Below are 22,553 nucleotides of genomic sequence, written 5' to 3' on the forward strand. Positions count from 1 at the left end.
CTTCCGTAACTGTAACAAATACACTGCATCTGATATACAAGTTTAGACATATATCCACACATATATAGACATATAATAATGATCTCACCGGTGAGGAAAATACGGTCACCATTAGATATGATTTAAGTGTAAAAAAAAATAAACATAACAATTATATCCATTGGTAACACCCACTCTTCCTATGCTCGCCGTGAAGATCTTTAATGTATAGTACTATATTTTTCCCTCTCAGACTAACAGTGCAATGCGATATTCAGCACATCACACGGGAAAAAAAAATGTCCAACAATATTAAGTCATCGTCAAGAATTAGTTTCCAAAATCAAACACATATTTATCGAGAAAACAAAATTTCTCACACATAATTATATAGTTACGGGGACGAAATGAACAAGAGCCGACTAAATACCTTAAGAAATCATCGTTGTTATGCTCATTGTCCCAATGATCCAAAGCCATCAGGTGGCCATACCAGTAAATGAGAGAACAAATTCAGAAGATGAAGAAGAAAATGCAAATTAAAAAAAAAAAAATGTCATTCTCTCCAAATTTAAAAGAACGTCACTCATGTTTAAGCTTAAATCACAAACAAGAAACTTAAACAAACGGCCCCCCTCATTAGCATCCTTTGCAACAGAAACTAAAACAGTTTTCATGATTTAATTACATGACTGTCCCCTGCATTTAGAGGCGCAGGAGAAGTTCATGCACATCGCAAACTAGAATGACCCCGAAATTAAGCATTGCAAAAGAAGAATCTACCACGGGAGTTGCACCGCAGGTTATGCTTCTCGTCCGCTCCTTTGTCACCTGTAAGAATAGCATTGTCATTAAAACACACATCAAGAACAAATGAAAAATAATATTCAGAAAAGCGCCATGATGAAAACTTATCACATTTGTTGGCAGGATTCTTAGTTTAGAAAACAAAAGAGAAAAATGTTGGATGTCTGTTTGTATTCTCAATTTGCACTCATACTCCTTTGCACTAATGCTTAAAAAAGATGCATTGAAAACTTTAAATATTCATTACTAGGATAAAATTATAAATCATTAAAGAAAAGAAAAAACATAAAGAAAACGAATCGAGAGTTCTGCTGGATCCTCATCTCTAAATTCTGGACAACTCAGGCTGGCTTCCCACATAACAGGGAAGCGTTCTCAATTTAACCCCAATAACCAAAGGTGAACAACGAATAAACCAGCAAACTAACCAACCGGCACCAGTTTGACGGCGAGTTGATAGGTTGGGTAAACCAACCCACAAAGTTAATTGTCTACTAGCATTGCCATATCACTAAAAGATTACCTACACATTTTATTCTGTCAATGTACTCTAGACCATCCCAAATTTGTGTACACAAGTGGGAGAGACACAAGACTATCTGGGTTTGGTTGCTTTACAAGAAACACACACATGTTTCAGACTTAATCTTTTAGACCACAAAACAACTTAGTTATCTTCTCAAACTTGACTTGGGTATAGGTCTATCAGTGCAGGTCATGTGGTTCTTAAATTAAAATTTGCCTTGGACTGGAGTATTGATCACTATTAATGCTAGGGGTACAAGTTGAGTAAGTCCTAACCCGATTTAAGGTTACCACGGACCAACCTGGCCCTAACCCTAATTTTCGTAAGACTATCAGCCCAAACCCAAATTAATGTTGTTATTCATCATTGTCTCCCTCTTCAAGACTTTCTTTCCCTTACCGTAACTAGTCATCAAACAGCAAACTAAGAATTCTCTTTCATCTCCCTTCCATCTCAGTTACGCAATGGTGAGCGTCAGAAACTAGGCATGCTTGGTTTGTAATTCTGAAAACAGTTCTCAAGAATTCAGAGAACTACTCCCTCCGTCCCAATTTAAGTGTCTCTTATGGGGAGTAGCAATTTTTAAGGGACATGTGGGACATGGATTGTCTCCCTGGAAAGTTACTAAATTGCCCTTGTAAATTTTGAATATTCAAGTTTGAAATTTTAAACTCTAATGACATATATGGAAAGATGTGAAATATATTGTTTGAAAAAGGGAAGTGAACATTTATTTTGGGATAGACAAAAAATGAAAGCATGACACTTATTTGGGACGGAGGGGTTATAAAAGACAGTTCTCTGAAAACAAGCTTTTTATAACTCAGTTTTCAAAAAACAATTATCAGACAAGTGAACCAAGCATAATTTTTTGTACAGTTTTCTATTTTTAGTTTTTTGTTTCAGAAAACTGTTCTCAGAGTTACAAACCAAGCAGGCCAGTCCTACACAGTCGAATTATTACTATCATTTTACATAATTAGAATAAATAGGAATGGTGATTTGCAAATCACCATCAACAAAACCCACCAATGTTATCAGCCAACATGTTGGCGTCATTAGCATCAACTACCATCACAAGATGTAGGTCAAACTCTCCTAAGGTCTTATTTGTAAAAATGAAGGGTTATTTCCTGTCGCTTTGGGGAGGAGAGAGGGTGGTGGTCAACAAGGCTAGTCAGGTCTGCTAGTGGAGTAGGGGTGTGGAGGGCCATTGGAAAAGGATGGGACAAGTTTTCCAAACATGTTAGATTCAAAGTTCGGGATGGAAGGTTTGTCCGGTTTTGGGAGGATCCCTGGTGCGCGGATAGGCCTCTAGCTCTTTTGTTTCCAAGGCTGTTTAGGATTGCTGTTGACAAACATGCTATGGTTGCTAACTGCTATCGCCTTGATAGCGAGAGGTTATCTTGGAATGTGCGATTCCGGCGATCTTTTCAGGATTGGGAGTTGGATGATGTCACTGGCTTGTTGGTTCTCTTGTACAGACAGGAGGTGGAGGGCACTGGTGTTGACTCCCTGTTTTGGGTGCCCTCTTCTCAGGGGATGTTCCAAGTCCGGTCTTTTTTTGTGTGCCTTTCTGGTTTTCATGGCGCTTCCTTCCCGTGGAAGACGGTGTGGTTGTCCAAGGCACCTCTTAGGATGGCCTTTTTCGTGTGGACTGCAGTTTGGAGCAAGATTTTGACTTTGGCTAACTTGAGGAAGCGAAGACATATTATTGTTAATCGGTATTGTCTTTGTAAGTTGAATGGGGAGTCAGTGGATTACCTGTTACTGCATTGTCCTGTGGCTCATGATTGTTGGAGTCTCATTTTTGATTTGTTTGGTATTCATTAGGTTATGCCTCGGACATCTTGGGAATTGCTGGATATTTGGAGGGGCCAATGGGTGGGGGCTCAGGCAAGAGTCTTCTGGAGGGTAACCCCCTTTTGTGTTTGGTGGAGCATTTGGAAAGAGCGGAATAGAAGATCTTTTGATGGGAAGGAATCCTTCATTGGGGTGTTGAAATTCTCTATTATTTGTACTCTTTTTTGTTGGGGTTGGGGGAGAGATTTTTCCTCCATTGAGGATATTGTGGACTTTTTGGGCTCCTTGAGATCATAGTTTCAGTTTTTTGTATAGCTTGGGACGCGTTCCCCTTTTGAACGCCTTCTAATACATTTTACTTATAAAAAAAAAAAAAAAAAACAGATCTGTTTCAGATATGAGTCTTATTTTCTCTCTCTGCATCTGAACATTCTATTATGAGATTTTACATAAACCCACACTATATTATCTCTTTATCCCCATTCATATAGAATTAAGGTAAGGATGATGATGATGATATTCTCTTATATACTCCTACAACAACTAGGCCTATTAGGAAATGAGTCGAGTCAGTATTCCCATATCGATTGCATCCTCAAAGTTTCATACACCTTCACCATCCTATAAACATAACCCCCAACATGGCCAGTTTGCTGTTGGGCTAATCTGTTCACGAAGGGTCAGTTTGGTGCAATGGCAAAGGGAGGAAAGGGAAGGGAAGGTGATGGAGGGGGATTAAAAATTTGTGTTTGGCAAAAATTGTTGGAAGGAAAGGGAAGGGTTTGGAGGGTTAACACAAGGCTTCAACAATAAATTTCTTAACCTCCCAAAAATGGGAGGAAATGAAGGGAAAGGGAAAAAGAGGATTAGTGTGTGATTTCAGATGCCAATTTTGCCCTTGATTACATATGAATTTAGTTTGCAAAACAAGAATTACAGACCTTGATTAGTTGATTTAGCAGTTGCAGAGAGAGAGGGGGGCAAGCTTAAGAGTTAAGAGAAATAGGGCCAGCGGCTGAAGCTTGCGAACGGCGAACCCGAATTGGAACAGCGGGCGATCGAAACTGAAAAATCGATATGGGATTTGATTTTTTGAACAATCTGAAATTGGGTTTTGATTTTTTGAACAATCTGAATGATGCCGAAATGGGTTTTAAAGTTTTGATTCTTGCACACAAATATATAAACTGAAATATATGGGTTTTGAACTTTTGATTCTTGTATTTGCAGTTGCAGAGAGAGAGAGAGAGAGAGAGAGAGAGAGAGGGCAAGTTCAAAGTTGAGAACGAGAATAGAGATGGAGGCTGAAATGATTTGCCCTACATTTTTATTTCATTTTCTGGTGGCCGATCCATGGGCCTTTATATAGGAGACAAATATATATATATATATATATATACATATAAATTTATATTTTAAAATATAAAAGGGCATAATAGTAAATTTATTAAAATAATTCTCCTTCCTATCCTTCCCTTTCTTTCCCCAAATATGATTATTATCCTTCCCTTTCTTTTCCATTCAATAATCAACCAAACACGATAGGAGACTAAAATTATCCTTCCATTCCATTTCCCTCATAACTAATATTATCCTCCCCCTTCAAACCCACCCCACCAAACATAGCCTAAAGCTGCTTTAGGAGTCTACTAGCATACCAATTGTACCCTCTACTATTCGCCTAGAAACCTAAAACAGTTATGGTTAAAAATTGGAATCAGCCTGAGCTAAAACAAGTTTTCATCGTTTCAATGTAATCTGGTTTTGTATTTCAAAAGTTCAGTTTTAGGTTACAGTTAATGACCTATTTCAGTTCAGTTCTGGATTCAGTTTCAAAAATCAAACAGACCCCCCTGTACCATGGTGCCTTGAAGTCCTTATGGGCTCCTTCATTTTAATTTTAATTTATTTATTTAATTTTATGTCTGTACCTCCTTTTCTTTAGACAAATTTATCCAGTTCTATATATATATCCTTATGCTTTATATTTCTAGCATCACCGTTTCTTTGAAGAAGTTTCATCTATCATGTAAGGGGGTGGGGGTGGGGAAATCAAGTCCACCTAGGATGATCCCCCGGGGACCATGATCACTGCCCAATCTATGAAAATACATTCTTTTGTACATTTCAATTCTGTAAGTTAAAAAAAAAAAAACATGAATGAAAGTTACAAGCAAAGAAAAAAAAATTCATATCCTATGCACCTTGTCATGATGCAATTGTACTTTCAGTTATATATTATTCTGTGAGACACAGAAGAAAACGCACCATCTTCGACGAACTAGTGATTAGCTTCAATAGGTTCAGCATTCACGTTGAAACTATCAAAACTTCCAGATGTTGGCACCGGTGGACTGGTTTGATACACAGCTGGTGTCACCACTGATGTGCTCCCTGGAACCATTGTCGGGGGATTCACAGTCGGAGGCCTTGGAAGACCATTAACTTGACTGGGATAGGAAGGAGGAGCACCAGGTGGCCCAACCATTGGTGGCATGACAGGAGCAGACACATAACCTACCAAAAGCAACAAAACTTCAAATCCACAATATCCAAACAGAAACATGATAACTAACGATCTGTGAATAATATGAAAAACATTATACAGAAGAGCCACCACAAAGCTACAGAATTAGAAGACTTTTGCTGTGAAAGTTATATACATTAGAGAATAAGATATTGTTGCAGGTATTATTACATCAGAACAAACAAATATACGAAAAATAAGGTCAAATGTTTCTGGTACAAATGAATAAAGACTACCAGTTGGCTTGCAGGCACTTAGACACTAGATAGTATTTTTAATAAAAATTAGGTAATTAGAATTTTTGATAAATTATATTCAGGGTAAATCACACCTACACCCCTGGAGGTTTGGAGTCCTACTAGATGTGCGTTAATTACATTTAGATCTTATTAAGGTTGGGAGGCCAAACACATTAAGGGAGGCATGTGAAATAACTTCTTTTATCCTTATACTATTTGCTGCAGTGTTTAATGCATGGGTCTGCCAAAGCTAATAAGATTTGAATTGGGGAACAACTCCTTTGATGGGTGTTTCAATGGCTCTATCTGCAATATTACTATCTATTATTTTGGAGATTTATAATTCATCCGTTTTATTGGATGCAATATCAATGAGTTAACTTCCAATTTTACCCTCACATAGAAAGACATGAGGTAAACGGCTTGCAAGTAATTTAATCCAATGAAAGGATAATACATGCGCAAATGTATCATTTAACAATTTGTTATAAGACCATTTTCATCTTCTTTATTTTTTATTTTTTTTACACGCAATATTGTATTAAAGAGGCGTTCAAAAGGGGAACGCATCCCTGAAAAGCTCCACGAGGCCAAATAGGGCTAATTTTATCTTTCTTTTCATTCTTACTCTTCTTCAATATATATATTTTCTAAAATTCTCTTCAGAAAAAATTGTATTCTTTTTATTCAATCAAACTTTTATTTTTTCCCTTCAAAGTTCTCTCGTATATTTTCTTCTTATTTTCTTTTTCTTTTTTCTTCGCTTGTATTTGTTATTGTAGTTGAACAACTATAATGAGCTTTTTTAAAAAAAAAACCAACATAATGTAAATACCATTTTAAAAAATAATTCAAACATTTTTTTTATGAAACATGTGCAACAAATTAATTACCAAACATGTTTTTTGTTTCGAAATAATCACGACAAAAAAATATATATATATTACTGTTTCTACTTCACATAAAATAAAAAATGCAAAACAGGACTCGTCACCAAAAGGACCCTTAATATCCGTATTTTATGTTTTCGAATTATCAAGTACTATATGAATTTCGATTAATGTACTATCATTATTTATTTATTTATTTATTTATTATTATTATTATTATTATTATTATTATTATTATTATTATTATTATTATTATTTTTTGTGGCTCCTCTTTCTAAACTTCTCTTCGATTGTGTCAACTAAGCAGTGGCACCTACCTAGATTAATTAACGGTGTTAGTTTTTACACTGCCAAATGCCAATACACATTCCTTCAAAAATGCATTCGAGTACAGACCTAGTTAGTTGGTCTGACCCAGGATTTTTACATAAGTCAGAGCCCAAAATTAAATCATTTGACTGGCCGAATGGATCTTTCTTTTCAAAATACTAATTAGAACCGTAATACACTTCCCTGTTCCTTAAATGAATCCACAGATGTAATACTTGAAGTTCCAAATTTTAATCATACTGATAAAATTAAATATCACAGATCTTAGAGCCTAATTGCAAATGCATATACACATGGATTAGTGCAAGCACCAAATATGTACTAGGAAAGTTAACACTCAGATGAGGCGCAGATGAAGAAGTTCAAAGCCGTAAAGTTCTATTTTACCTTGTGTGCCAGTAGGCGGTCTTGGCAAAACTGGAGGCCTAAATCCTATGGGTAATGGTGAATTCACAGGTATGTGTGTGTTCCCTGCAATCGGCAATACAGGATGAGGTAGAACAGGAAAATGGGGTCTCAGTTGGTTGTAAGCAACACCAACTTGTGGGTACGCTCCTGTTTGCCCGAGATGTTCCTTGATCCTCTGGTCAAGTAAACTTTGGCTTTGTTGTTCCTCAAATTGCTGATAATAGGTTCGCACATTTGCCTGTACAGAATAAGAAATATCAAAATGATGAGCAGCATTAAACTTTTAGAAACACAGAGAACGCACCTTGTGCTTGTAGCCCGAATTGTGCTGCTTTCTAACAGAAGGCTGAAATGACAAGAAGAAGCAGAGAGCAATATAAACTGTTAACAATCATTACCTTCTTAGAGTTGTAGAAATGTTAAAAACGAGATGTAACACAGAAGATATTTCAAACTTCAAAAACAATAATTATTCTCATAAATAAATTGATCTTATTTTTAAGTATGGTTATGTGCTAGTGTGGCTAGCTTATTAGATAAAAACTAGGGAACCAATGATTAATAATAAATTGAAAATATTTGTGCATGACCAAAACTCTACCTATGTTTTGCCTAGTGTCTTATTTTCCGCCAGTCATTCCTGAGCCAATAAAAAGAGGCTGTGCTAGGTAGCTGACAGTCTACTGACCCCAAGTAGTTAGAACAAAGCTTTTGGAAAGTAGAGTAGAATAATTTTGTATACGACCATATCGGGTTGATTCTAGAGAAGAATATGCAACATGGTTTACCAAGACATTTCTCAAATCAATTGCTAAAATGTCTCCAGCCAAAAAGTCATCTGCTACTCTTTGTGGGGTGTTGAAGAGCACTGTGGGGGTGGAGAAAGATGGCTTGTCAGTAGTCTCTCGGAAACTATCGCCTGTGGTTGAGGCGGTATCAGAAGATGGTTCATCAGAGGAGATTGAGAAGGTTTCTGATCGGTCTGGGTGCTATGGGATGTCAGAAAAAGATGTGATGAAATCTGTTTCATCTGGGAAGGTTTTTGACTGAGGTGATGACATAAATGGCATGGGGGATTCTGGCTCTCCCTCGGATTTCTCTTGTTCTGCTGTCTTCTTATTCTCGCAGGGTTATGGGAGATTTTCAGAGCCTCGAAACCGAAGGGATGGTTTTGGCTGGTGGTTTCGAGAAGATGACACTTTGTGTTGGCAAGGGATATTCGAATCACCCTGAGTGATGAGTCAGCAGCTATGTTCGTACGAGAACTGGAAAAACATAGAATTTCGACCAACGAAATGGGAGATTTTCAGAGCCTCAAAACCGAAGGGATAGTTTTGGCTAGTGGTATCGAGAAGATAACACTTTGTGTTATGTTGGTACGAGAACTGAAAAGGTATAGAATTTTGATCAATGAAATGCTAAGCACTGCCCAGGAAACTATGTATGATAGGTCAGATGGTGGGTTGAATAGCTCTATTGACTGGCTGTGTTGAGATGAGGCTGGGAAGGGGTTGGATTGTGGTCAGGGAAGCATGTTGAGGGATCAGAGGGATGGGTCTCTTGATTTAATGTTGTGGGAGGGGGAGGGTAATCCAAACTTGGTGTGATTGATCCCCTGGTTGTGGTGCGACCGAAAGGAATGGGGGGACAGGCACTACGGGGCAGGGAAATGTTGATTTAGGTAAGGGGTGGGTGAAGGAGAATATCGGCGTGACAAGTGAATTGTTGGGTGTCTCTTTTGAGGGTAACAAAGAGCAGGCTTTGTCAATTCTCCATGCAACAATAGAGGGGGGAGAGGGGGTGTTGGTTAGGAGAAAGAAGAACACTTCCTCTTGGAGAGGGAAGAGGGAGGTGAGAAATCTCATCTCTTACTTCAATTATGAGGGGGAGGACTGGTTGGTGAGGGAAAGGGGAGGTGAAGGATATTGTTTCCTCATGAAGTTCTGAATTATATCTTGGAATGTCCGCGGTTTTAATGACCTGGATAAGAGGAAGGTGATGAAGTTGGCAGTAAGGAAGTCTATTTGCAAGAATCAAAAGTTACTTCAATGACGGATAGGGTGGAGAGTCGTCTTTGGGGAGGGAGGTTCGTTGAGTGGGAGGCTTTGGGGTCTCCCGGGGGCATTCTCGTCATGTGGGATAGGAGATGGGTGTCAAGGTTGGACACTTGGAAATGGAGGTTCTCTATTTTATGTGCCTTCGTGATGGAGGAGGATGGTTTTAGATGGGCCTTCAACGGGATTTATGGGCCGGTGGATGATGGTGAGAGACATTTGCTTTGGGAGAAGCTTAGTCCAGTGAGAGGGATGTGGTCCCTTCCTTGATGTGTGGGTGGGGACTTCAATGTGATTAGATTCCCTACAAAGAGATCACAGGTGGGAGGTGGTCTTTGATGGCCATCATCTTATTAACTTACCGTTGGAGGGTGTGGCGGCCTTCACTTGGACAGGCAGTAGGGAGTCTTTCACTCTCTCCCGATTCGACAGTCTTAATTTCTGGGGACTGGGAGGAGAGATTCCCGGATGTTGTTCAGGCAACTTTGGCTAGGGTGAACTCTGATCATATTCTGCTGGTTCTGGATTGTGGTGGTTTGAGATCTTGGAGCACTCCTTTCAGATTCGAGAATATGTGGCTTAGAGCGGAGGATTTCCAAGGGAGAGTTCGGTTTTGGTGGGAGGAGGCTACAATGATTGGTACCTCGAGTTTTGTTTTGGCCAGAAAACTTCAGTTCTTGAAGGTTGAGCTTAAAAGATGGAATAAGGAGGAGTTTGGGAACTTGAAGTGGAGGAAGAACTAGGCCCTTTCTAAAACTGAGATTAATCAGTTGGAAGGGAGGGACGGTATTGTAGACACTTCAGAGAGCAGATTGCCAGGTGGAGATTACTAAGAAATCTATTATGGAGAAGATTTCATAGCAACATAAATCTCAGGCTTTATAGCTTAAAGACCGTAATACGAGATTCCTTCATAGGCTTACAAATGCCCAAAAAAGGGGAAATCATATTGGGTGGATCCAAGTTGATGGGCTGGAGTTGCATAAGGAGGACGTGTGTAGGGGGATTGTCTCCTACTATCAGAGGCTCTACACTGAGACTCGCACTTGGACACCCCGGCATGGCAGTCTTTATTTTGATTCGATTTCAGCGATGGAAAGGGATTGGCTTAAGATTCCTTTCTCCAAGGAGGAAGTGTTAAAGCGCTGAAGAGTTGTAATGCTAATAAAGCTCCAAGTCTGTTTCCGATGGCGAGGTTGTGTGTTTGCGATCGGACAGGGGATTGACCTTTAGGGCTGAAGAAAAAAGCATTGAATGGTCGGTTTGATAGAGATGCAGGGAGTATTTTGAAGATTACAGAATGGGCCTCAAAGTCTCGGAAAGTGGAGAGAGGGCTTGAAATCTCTTCTTTGCTAGACTCGCTAATTTTATTTCATTTTCCTTCCCGTGTGGCGGAGAGGGTGTTAGGCGATGCCTATCTCATGCTTGATGATGGGGTTATTGAGTGGGATGCTCAAGGATTTTGAAGGAGGGTTCTCGCCGGATTCTAATTTATGGCCTCCCCCTGCATCTGTGGTGTGATTCTCTAGTTGAAGCCATCGGTGTGAAATGTGGGGGTTTTGTGGGGGTTCAGAAGGACAAGAAGAACGGCCCATAAAAGAGTGCGGTACACTGTGGGGGAGGTCCAGGACATCGCTTCTCTTGTTGCACTCCTTGCCTCCTTGGGTGTGGGGATAGCTGTTTTCCTATTTGTTATTTGGGTTTGCCTTTGGGTGCTTTCTTCGAGGAGGGGGGAAAATGGGACCTTGCGATCGAGCGGTTTGAAAGAAGACTGGTTGGGTGGAAGAAGCAATATCTTTCTAAGGATGGGAACGTCACTCTTATGAAGAGTACGTTGTCGAATCTTCCTATATACTCTCTCTTCCAGATTCCGTCCTCTGTAGCTGGAGATTGAGAAAATTCAACGGAATTTCTTATGGGACAGTAGGATGGAGGAGTTCAAGTATCGTCTTATCCGTTGCGAGCAGGTATGTAGGCCTATTCAGTTGGGTGGATTGGGTATTAGGAGGTTGATCCCTTTCAATAGGAATCTCCTAGGTAAGTGGTTATGGAGATTCGGAGGTGAACGACACCAGCCTTGGAGAAGGGTTATTTCGTGTCAATATGGGGAGGAAAGAGGTGGTTGGTCCTCTTGGGGGTATGAGTGTTTGGAAGTTCATTCAGAAGGGTTGGGATGAATTTTCTAAACATATTAAATTCAAGGCACGGGATGGCAAGGGCATTCAGTTCTATGGTGCGGCGATCATCAGTTGTCCCGTTCTTTTCCCAGTCTTTTCGGAATTGCCGTTGATAAACATGCCTTGGTTGACGACTGTTATTGGCTTGATAGCGATAGGACTACATGGGATGTGCGTTTTTGGCAACATTTTCAAGATTGGGAGTTGGACGATGTTTACGGACTTCTGGATTTTTTGTATAGACAGGAGCTGGTTGGTAGAGGCCTTGACTATAATTTTTTGGGTGCCCTCTTAGGGGAGGTTTGAGGTATGTTCCTTGTTCTATTATCTTTCCAACTTCTATGGTTCTAGTATCCTTTGGAAGACGATTTAGCGCTCGAAGGCTCCTCTCAGAGTGGCCTTCTTTGTTTGGATTGCAATTTGGGGCAAGATTTTGACGATGGATAATCTGAGAACGAGAAGACAGGTTACTGTCAACTAGTGTTGCATGTGTAAGAAGGATGGAGAATATGTGGATCACCTCCTCTTGCATTGCCCCGTACCTCCCGACTGTTGGAGCCTTATTCTTGGTTTGTTCGGCGTCCAATGGATAATGCCTCGGTCTTCGACCTTTGAGGCGGCTATTCTGTGGGAGCCCACGCTTGCAATTTTTTTAGGGCGGCCCCCCTTTGTGTTTGGTGGTGCATTTTGAAGTAGAGGAATAGAAGATCTTTCGATGGGGAGGCTTTGAAATTTCTTATCATTAGTTCTTTTTTAGGCTGGATTATGGGGAGAAATTGTAAATCTGTTGAGGAGATTCTTTATTTTTGGGGTTACTTGGGCCCTTAGGTCCTTTTCTTTGGCTTCAACCTTTGTATAGCTTCCGGGATGCATTCCACTTTTGAACGCTTTCTAATATACTCCTACTTATCGGACAAAAAAAAAATCTCCAAAATCCTAATTCTCTTGCATAAAAATTACAATTAGTACAATAAGCACAGACCAGTTTACTGCATTAATATATTTCTACACAAATGGCAAGGATGACTTACCGAATCATGTGTCAGATAAGTGTCACAGTAGTCACAATAATACCTGAAAGATAAAAAACCAACCAATAAGTGGGAGGGAAAAAAAGTAGACTCTAAGAACAAATTTACCAAAGACTAAATATTTAATAACAAAGCAAATTTACCGAGGCATGATTGCGTAAGGCAAGAGCAAACCACCTGCAATCTTCCAAAACGAAAGCACATAAGCAAAGATATGGGAGAAAAAGATAAAGAAAACACAGCATTACATTTGGGTGTATAACACAGAAACGATTCGCTTACATTTTTCTACAGAACAAAATACTAAGTAATCTGTAAGCAGTATACAGATACATATACATACTCAACACATAAATATATACATACACACAAACACAAACACACAAATATAGCTAAAAAGCACCTACATAAAAAACCAGAAAATGTGTCTAAAATTCTATAAAACAGAACCCGATGAGAAAACAAAGAAAAAAGAGAAAAGTTGATGTTTAAAGGCATGTCCCTTTTTGGGAGGACCTTTGGTGCGGAGATCAGCTGTTGTCTCACTTCTTTCCTAGACTTTACAGTATTGCAGACAATAAGCATGTCTACGTAATTGATTGTTATCAACTTGATAACAGTGGAGTTACGTGGGATGGGTGTTTTAGGCGCCCCTTTCAGGACTGGGAAATGGAGGAAGCTTGTGTTGTTTTAGATACGTTGTATAGGCAGAAGGAGGTTGGCAGAGGGTGTGATGATATTTTGTGGGTTCCTTTAACTCATGGTAGGTATGGTGTCTGATCCATGTTCTTGTGTTTGTCCAACTTCGTTGGTCATGATTTCCCATGGAAGTCTGTTTGGCGTTCTAAAGCTCCTCTTAGAATCGCATTCTTCGTTTGGACTGCCACATGGGGAAAGATTTCGACATTGGACAACTTGAGAAAGAGAGGCAACATCATTGTCAATTGGTATTGTTTATGTAAAGCAGATAGTGAATCCGTGGATCATATTCTTTTGCATTGTTCTGAGGCGTATGATTGTTGGAGTTTTATTTTTTGCGTGTTTGGCATTTTTCGGGTAATGCCTAAGCACTCTTCACAATTGATCAACGCTTGGAGAAGATGTCCTGTTAAAAAAAAAAAAAAAAGAACAAGCTCGTGATTATTGGAGGATTGTTCCACATTGTGTTTGGTGGTGTCTATGGCGTGAGAGGAATAACAGAACCTTTAAAGGAAAAGAATCGTCTTTAGCTAATCTAAAAATTCATATTCTGCGTTCTCTGTTCTATTATGTAAGAGGAAGCGCATGCTCCTCAATTGATGATTTCATTGATCTTTTGTATGCTATTAGTCCTTAGGTCTTTTTTCTTCTTGTATTAGGGACACGTTCCCCTTTTGAACGCTTTTCTAATATGTTTTTACTTGTCAAAAAAAAAAAAGGGCATATGAAAGTTTAAACTAAAAATGAATTCCAATATATATATATATATAAACGAGTTGAGACTAGTAAATGACACCTATGAGGTAAAACCCTAATCCCAGCTTGGTTCGAAGCACAAACCTAGGCAAGAGGGAGAATTAAAACTAGAGAGATAGAACCCTATAAAGCCTTAAAAGGGGCAAAGGGGGTTTAAAAGGTGAATTAGATCAAAATTATTACAACCGTATTATTATTTTAATTATTACTACTAACGTGATTATTATTATTTTTAGACCATTTCAAAAAAAATCAAATTTAAGAAAATTTTGTAATTTAATGATCATGTCTGTTATTTACCATGACATTGAATAATACTTACTCTTACTGAAACCATTGAATATTTGTAAAGTATAGATTATAAAGTATAATTTAGGAATAACATTACCCTTAATATATTTCACATGAAAAAATTATCTAAAAGTATTATCATGAATTATCCTTGATAAGGAATAAATATTTTTAGCCAACGTAAATTATACTCAATGTTAAGAGTAATGAATTAAGGTGGAATTTTACTTTAAAATTTGCACTTCCATCACGTCCCAAATTATTATGAAGCCTTAATTTACAATTGTGCGACCATTTTACTATCATTTATTTGAACTAGGGAAAACAAAAAAAAAAAAAACATATGGATGTTATTAGATATTCTTGTCGACGAGGTGAATAGTGGGAAGAGAGTCAACATGCCTAAAAATTAGCTCATTTAGTCTCAGGTAACAAATGCGATAAAAGAGCATTTTGGATTGGATGATCATCCGATCAATAAGAACACCGTCTTACAACCGTAAAAAATATACGGTCGACAATAGAGCAATTTGGTATAACATCAACACAATTCTGGAACACTGTTTGTACCTGGGTGCATTTGTACAAGCAGCCTGACAAGAGCAACTAAAATGGAAGAGACGCTATATGTGGTATATTATATGATTTTTACTGCAATTTATTATTTGGAAGGAGATTTTCTTTTGATGTCTTCTTTATACACGACCTATTTTCTTTTTCTTTTTTTTTTTTCCCCTTTTTTTTGGGTGGGGGATGGGGAGTGCTAGAAAGCATGGATACTTACAGCGTCGTTGTGGCAATATTGAACACGTATCCGACATGAATACGCAAAAATTTGCTCATATATATAGATATATATATGTTTGATACGGCTGGGAAGTATTTGTAATTCTAATGTATATATATATTTCAAATCGGATATGGCTCAGATACAGTAGAATACTTGTTGGGTACGATTGGACAGATTTGTAAATGTTTTTATAAAAAATAGGGTAATAATTCTAAAATTATTTATTGTTTAAAAGAAAGAAAAACAAAAATGACTCAGAAGTCCAAATTGATATTAATCGACATTCTCAACCATGGGATCCCAACTTCCCACTCTCCTCGAATGGTGGGGAATTGTAACTCTTGGCAAACGAATTAAGATTATGGAGTTCTTTTGACAATTGATTTAAGAAATATCACGGTGAAACATGTCGCATATTATTCTCTAGAACCGACCAATTTATTCAGGTACCAAATTACTCTACTCTGCTAACCAGAATCCTTATCCCAAGACTCCCAACTATTTGGAGGATCTGAATGTCATCTACCAAACAAACCTCTATTTTTTTCGGTAAATAGCACCACCTCTTTTTCTTTGCCCAAGAATGACTGTGAGGATAATACACTAGTCAGAAAATTGAACATAGGCAGAGTTGTGGTCATACACAAAACATTTTCTATTAAATATTTATCATTGGTCCTTTTTCCTTTTCTATTTTTTTTCTTCAGGCTAACCACGCTAGTGCATAACCATCCATAAAAATAAAAATAAAATAAGAGAAATTTATAGGAATGATTATTGTTTTTTAAGTTTAAAATGTCATGTTACTCTTATTTTTAACATTCCTGCAATTATGAGAAGGTAATGATTTGACATTTTATATTGCTCACTATTTCTATTTGTCATTTCACCCTTCTGTAAGAAAGCAACACAATGTTGGCAAGAACGTGTGTTTTCTGTATTTCTTAAAGTGTAATGCTCCTCATTATTTGGATATTTCAAATTATGTACAGGTAAATTAGCAAGTTTGATTGACCAAAAGATCACGGAACATCTCAAACAAACAACATACCAACAAGCTGGGGTTGTTTACAATGACCTGAGGCCTCGCCTTCATGTTCTACTTCCTCCTGTATTGCCGATTGCAAGGAACACACAGTTACCTATGAAGTCACCATTACTCCCAGTATTAGGCCTCCAGTTTTTTCGATACCACCTTCTGGCGCAGAAGGTAACACATAATTGCCTGTGAATTCACCATTAATACCAGGAATTAGGCCTCCAGTTTTGCAGAGACAACCCCCTGGCACACAAGGTAAACTGGAACTTTACCGCTTTGAACTTCTTCATTTGCACCTCATCTAAGTATTCTCTATCCTAGTAGATATTTGGCGCTTGCAGTGATCCATTTGCATTTAGGCACCAAGAATTGTGATATATAATACACGTGGATGGCTCTAGTCATTTAAGGAATAAAGAAGTGTATTACAGTGTTATCAGTATTTTGGAAAAATGATCCATTCGGCCAGCGAAATGATTTAATTTAAGTTACAAGTCGTGGTTGAGACCAACTAACTGTTTGATTTGTACTCAAATGTATTTATGAAGGAATGTAGGTGTACTGGCATTGCAGTGTAAAAAGCAGCACCAAAAATTAATTTAGGTACCACTGATTAGTTAACGCATTCGAAGAGAAGTTTACAAAGAGGAGCCACATACTAAGTTAACTCATGGATTGATTTCATAGGTTGCTTGACGGGAGATAAGAATTCGTTAAGCTTTATTTGTGTGCATGGGAGAGGGAGAAAGAGATTTAAACACAGACAATGTCTACCATCCTCTATTTTTGTGAATGCATTAAGTTCAGTTCAATTGATATTTTAGGATTTAGGATCTTACTAGGTATTTAGGCCTATAATAGGTGAACTCGTTTGGGATTCTATATAATCCTTGTCAACCTGGAATTTGAATAACTTTCAGGTATAATATAAAAGGTGTCAATAGATCTACATGAGAGAGGCTTGTGTAAAATTTTGAAGTGGAACTTACAAGAAATATTCTATATATATGAAACTTTTGCTTATTTAGATTAGATCCACTGTTGAGAGAATAATTTCCTCTAAATGCTTTAAGTTTGGTGCTAGAAGACATTTAAGGGTATTTCTAGTTTTGTATCTGGGTGCATTTTTACAAGAGTCTGACAAGAGCAACTAAAATGAAAGAGACTCTTTATGGGGTATATTATATCATTTTTACTGCAATTTATAACTTTGAAGCAGATTTTCTTTTGATGTCTTCTTCATACACCTACCTTTTTTCCCTTTTCTTTCTTTTTTTTTTTCTTTTTCTTTTTTCGGATTTTTTTTTTTTTGGGGGGGCGGGGGGAGTGGGACAGGAATACGCACACATGTGCTCATATATATATGTTCGATATGGCTGGGAAGTATCCATAATTTTAATATATGTATTATATAAATATATATATTTCAAATCGGATATGGTTGGGATACTGTAGAATACAATTTAAGATAATTTACTGTTTAAAAGAAAGTAAAACAAAAAGGATTCCAAAGTCCAAATTGATATTAATCAACATTCATCAACGCACAGAGAGAGCGAGAGAGAGAGAGAGAGAGAGAGGGGGGGGGGGGGGGGGGGTTAGTTATTTTGAGTAACTCTTTTGCCTTGATGTGTGATATATATAGCATCATCAGTTGCTACTTTATATCATTCACAATACATATATTATGTTTTAGTTTTACTAGCTTTTGCTTCAAGGGTCTTTCTCCTATTTCTAATTTTGTTAATAAGGTTTCCTTCAGAGCATCTAATAAAACTATATCATCTGCAAATAACAGTCACCATGGAAGTATGTCCCTTGGCACCTTACATATGCCTTCTCTAAATCTATGAAAACCATTAGTAATTTTATAATGTTTCATTTAGGAAAAAATAAATAAAAAATTTTAATGTTTACTCCTATAGACACCTGTTAATTGTCTTATTATGTATATGACTTCCATAGTGGATCTACCTGGAATAAATTCTTATCACATATTGAGGTCTTTGTTTCATATTCTTTCCCCAATTTATGGTGTATTTAAGGGCCTTGAGAGTGCCAGTTATCAAAAACCACAAGGAGATACTGGTTCCATCCCCAGGAATGGACTTAAAAAGGGATTTTACAGAGCTTCTAATAAATAATATCTTCCTCCAACTCCATGAACAAATAACTGGGGGTTTGTTGCCAATGGACTTTGCCACCACCTAATAGAAAGTTGCGGATGTTGTTGATTACAAATTTCTCAAGAGATAAGCCCTGGAATATTTATATTAACTCCAAATAAATCTGGTGCTGTGAGAGATAAGTTTGAACGGGAAGAATTCTTATTCTCTCAGCATTGAAGCTTTGCTAACTTAATTATGAAAAAAAAAAAAAAAAAAAAAAAGAAAAGAAAGAAAGAAGAAGCTTTACTAACTTGCTACTGTCGTTGAAATCCTTCTTGTCTCGGCATCTTGCAGCATCTCTCTCTCTCTCTACCAATTTTTATAATTCCTCTATAATGGAGGAAAAACACTATGAAAATTATAAAAATTTAATAAGACCATATAAATTCAATTATGGTTAATTTTATTTTTATTCTAAAGATTGGCTTCGGGTTTTCTGCCCAATTCTGGACAGATAAAAACACAATAGGCAAGGAGGGATGCTTCCTCGCTTTCTTCCCTTCCCTCTAACCAAAAATGAGAAGCATCGTCTATCCCCCCTCCCATCCATCCCTCCCCGATCCTTTCTTACAATCAAACATAAAAACTGCTTTTCCCCCCCTTTATTGCTTATTTGAAGCCAACAATGAGACCTTGTTTTACACAAGTAACATCCTCAACTTCAAGGTAACAACAAAAAACATACTCTATCCATCCTTAAACAAATGCCCACTACGCAATGACTTGATGTTTTAAATCAGTAGACCTAATAATTTCAACGCTTTTCTAATATATTTTTTACTTATGAAAAATAAATAAATAAATAAATAAATCAGTAGACCTAATAAATGTTCAAATATCAAAAAATAATTTGATCTATTTGTTGTTTAGGTTGTACTAAAAATTTCAATAAATAGAAACTATTCAATAAAAGAGTTTAGAATTTGTTAGTAGGTTAAAATGCCAAATAAAAAAACACGACTATACATACATGAGATGTGTAGAAACACCCATAGCATGACAAAAACAACCATACATTTTAAGTTTGTGCAAATAGGGACACTCAGTCACCCTTTGCCATTAAAGGGATCAACATATGACAAAAATGACCTTACTGTAAAACAAAAACAAAAACCAAGAGAGAGAGAAGCAATCGGCAACTTCTTGTGTTCTGCTTTGTTTTATCGAGTATGAAGGAGAAGATCATATTGTCGGTGAGGGAAATGCTAGCACTAGTCGAGGACCATGCAGTAACTTCTCTGGGCGACAGAAATGGTTGCTTATAGAAAAACCAGATTGCGGGCATCCCACATAGCCAATGCTGGATGAAATTAAATTCATGTACATATTTTTTATTTTGGTTATGTAAAACTCAACTTATGATTGTACACTAGAAGTAACTCATGTATTTCTTTTTCTCTATTTAAACTTAATTAAGTCATGTAACTCTTGTGTTCTCTATTTAAACTTTTTTTTTTAAATTTCTTCAGAGAACTTACAAGTAATGCAAAGCTCACACTATTTAGTAAATATAGCATTAGTAGTTAACATGTCAGAAATAGGCCATTGTGATAGGAAAACTAACTCTGAAAATAATCATGTCATGTCGAACAATTTTTCCCCTGTTGCATTGAATAAAAAAATAAAAGGTGGAAACCCAAGTGGATTTCTTCTAAAAACAGTTTCGTAATTTTCCCAACCAAGCGGATTTTCAAACTGAAAAAACTGACAATTGCTCTGATTCTCTGAAAATTGTTCTTGAAAACAGTTTTGGGAGGTGCAAACCAAGCAAGACCCAATTAATTACTGTTGAATAAAAATACGAAAATTACATGGGAGTGATTATGTATACATATGTGTACGTACCATACAAGTTTATGAATCTATCATTGATGCAGAGAACATAGTGATGTGTCTTATATACGTATCTTTGTATAACAATATATCAAGGAAAAAGACAAGCAAGACTTTGCCTAACGGCAGGTAGAAAACGAACCTGAGGCGAGTAGAGGCTTTGCTTTCGCCGGAGAAGAATACTCAAATTTGGTTCTGCTGATTGAACCAAAATCGAGACCTCACAATATGGTTTCTCTCTTCCAAACAGAAAAACAATCAGATCCACAAATCAAACTGGTCAAAAGCTAGGGTTTTTCGTTCTTGCAAAAACCATCAAATTCGAAATATATGATCGAAATAAATTTTTTTTTTTGTTATAAGGTGCATAGAAATAACAAAACAAAAAAACAAAAACACGGGCTGAGCCTACAGGCGGTTGCTAAGCCCAGCCAATAGGAAGTCCAAAAAATTTTATCTATCTTATATTATATATTTTCTAAGAATTATATTTCCTTCGATTAAGACCCAAATTTTTTATCTTTATATATTATAATTTTTTTCAAATTTTATTTCCTTTTATTATTAAACCCAAATAAAAAGAAGGCCCAATTTTTTTTATTCCTTATATTATAATCTTTTTTAAAATTTTTATTTTCTTTTATAACATCCCAACCAATAAAGATTTAATAATGGGCCCAAAAGTTGATAATTATTGAATATATATCCAAAACATTTCTATTCTTAGCTCACCTTTTTATTTTCCTACCTTCTTCTCGTGGTTCACTTATTTTCATCCCACCTAGCCGTAATTATTAAATATATATTTAATTATCTTGAAAATTGGTAAAACTTTTCATAATAAAACATTTAAGTAAAAGTTCAACTAATAATCAAAACATAACAAAAACATTTTTCATGAAAACAACAAATGAATAACAAAGTCATCTATAATAATTAAAAATTATACAATAATAAAAGAAAAATGTATTAGTAAACTTGATTCATAATAATCAAATGTGTAATAAGAAATTTATGAAGAACAACAAAAATATATTAAAAATAAGATTAATTATGTCACAAGAAATATTAAAATGAATTGACTATATTGTTTATTGAAAAAATACTTTAAAATGAATGACTTTTAATAAATATTATTAATTATTAATATATTACATATTAAAGGGCCTCAGATTATATTGAATTTGAGGCTAAAACAAGGGCTAGGGTGGAACAAAATTCTCTCCTGCGCTAAAAGAGAACCTGTGTCATCTGGTGAGTTAAAATGGTAAAGGTTTAAAAAAAAAAAACCAAAACTTTTGTACATAAACACATACATTATATATACAGATATTTTGGAATGTAAGTTAGAAAAATATTGAGATGTTGGTAAGAATAAATTTGATATGTACATTTGGATCCAATCTTTTCCTAATATGTATCCTAAATAAGATAAATGTACAATTTGTACCAAGTTATGTTTATTTATTATTTATGTATTTATATAATAAGTAACTTAATGAGGTGAATTTTTTTTTGACTTGTTTGGACAGTGACCTGGTTCAACAAGAACCGAACAATGTTCATTGATTCGGACAGGAGGACTATAGAGCTACAGAGAATTTTGATTCATTGTCTGGAGTGACTCTTGATTCAATAATACCCAAATATTTGACACGGGACAAATCCCTTTGTAACAGTAAGTCATTTGAGTGTGCCTCATCAAACATCAAATATTTGACTTACCTTAATTGTAAAAAAATAAATAAATTACATGGAGTAAACACTTGTATAGTTCTACTTATGAGCTAGAGTGGATCCCACCCTCTCACGTGTCTATTCCTCTAAAGTCAAAGTAAAAAACAGTGCTCTTCTAGAAAAAAAGAAAAAAAGAAAAAGAAAAAAGGGTTAGTTTGACATGTTTATAGTTCTACTTATGAGCTACGTAAAAGAAAGGTGAACTGTGAAATTGTTAATGGTCTATGGAGATTTAAATCTGAAAAAAATATATATATACCACACAGTTGTATTGCTGTATTATTATTATCATTTTTTAAATAATAATCTAATAATAATAATAATAATAATCTAAAAAAATTATACATAATTGATATATATATATTTTTGGGGGACAACCTTAGATATTGATTAATTAATTTTTGTTATTTAATCGGCCTAATTTAAAGGTCATTTATTTTTAAAAGTAAATAAAATAATATATTGTGGA

At 36.3% G+C, this 22,553-nt stretch overlaps 1 protein-coding gene across 6 annotated transcripts; it reads right to left on the reverse strand.

Annotated features, from left to right (window-relative positions):
* Positions 1 to 406: 406 nt before the first annotated feature.
* LOC132303583 (U1 small nuclear ribonucleoprotein C-like) lies at positions 407 to 20,719 on the reverse strand. Of its 6 annotated transcripts, none has more exons than XM_059800902.1 (8): positions 20,490 to 20,719; positions 16,359 to 16,532; positions 12,915 to 12,948; positions 12,772 to 12,814; positions 7,814 to 7,855; positions 7,489 to 7,747; positions 5,384 to 5,632; positions 407 to 810 (listed from the first exon to the last, which is right to left on the reverse strand). In XM_059800902.1, exons 3-7 carry the CDS (start codon positions 12,920 to 12,922, stop codon positions 5,397 to 5,399), a joined length of 588 nt encoding a protein of 195 aa, XP_059656885.1. In that variant the 5' UTR covers positions 12,923 to 12,948; positions 16,359 to 16,532; positions 20,490 to 20,719; the 3' UTR covers positions 407 to 810; positions 5,384 to 5,396. The 6 variants fall into 6 exon arrangements, with proteins under 6 accessions (XP_059656885.1, XP_059656881.1, XP_059656883.1 ...); XM_059800898.1 differs by having other exon boundaries at positions 12,915 to 12,955; XM_059800900.1 differs by lacking the exon at positions 16,359 to 16,532.
* Positions 20,720 to 22,553: the final 1,834 nt, after the last annotated feature.

Source organism: Cornus florida, unplaced genomic scaffold (assembly GCF_030987335.1).
Source record: "Cornus florida cultivar Cherokee Brave unplaced genomic scaffold, ASM3098733v1 CherokeeBrave_3.0.0_Hap2_Chr04, whole genome shotgun sequence".
NCBI classification, from domain to species: domain Eukaryota; kingdom Viridiplantae; phylum Streptophyta; class Magnoliopsida; order Cornales; family Cornaceae; genus Cornus; species Cornus florida.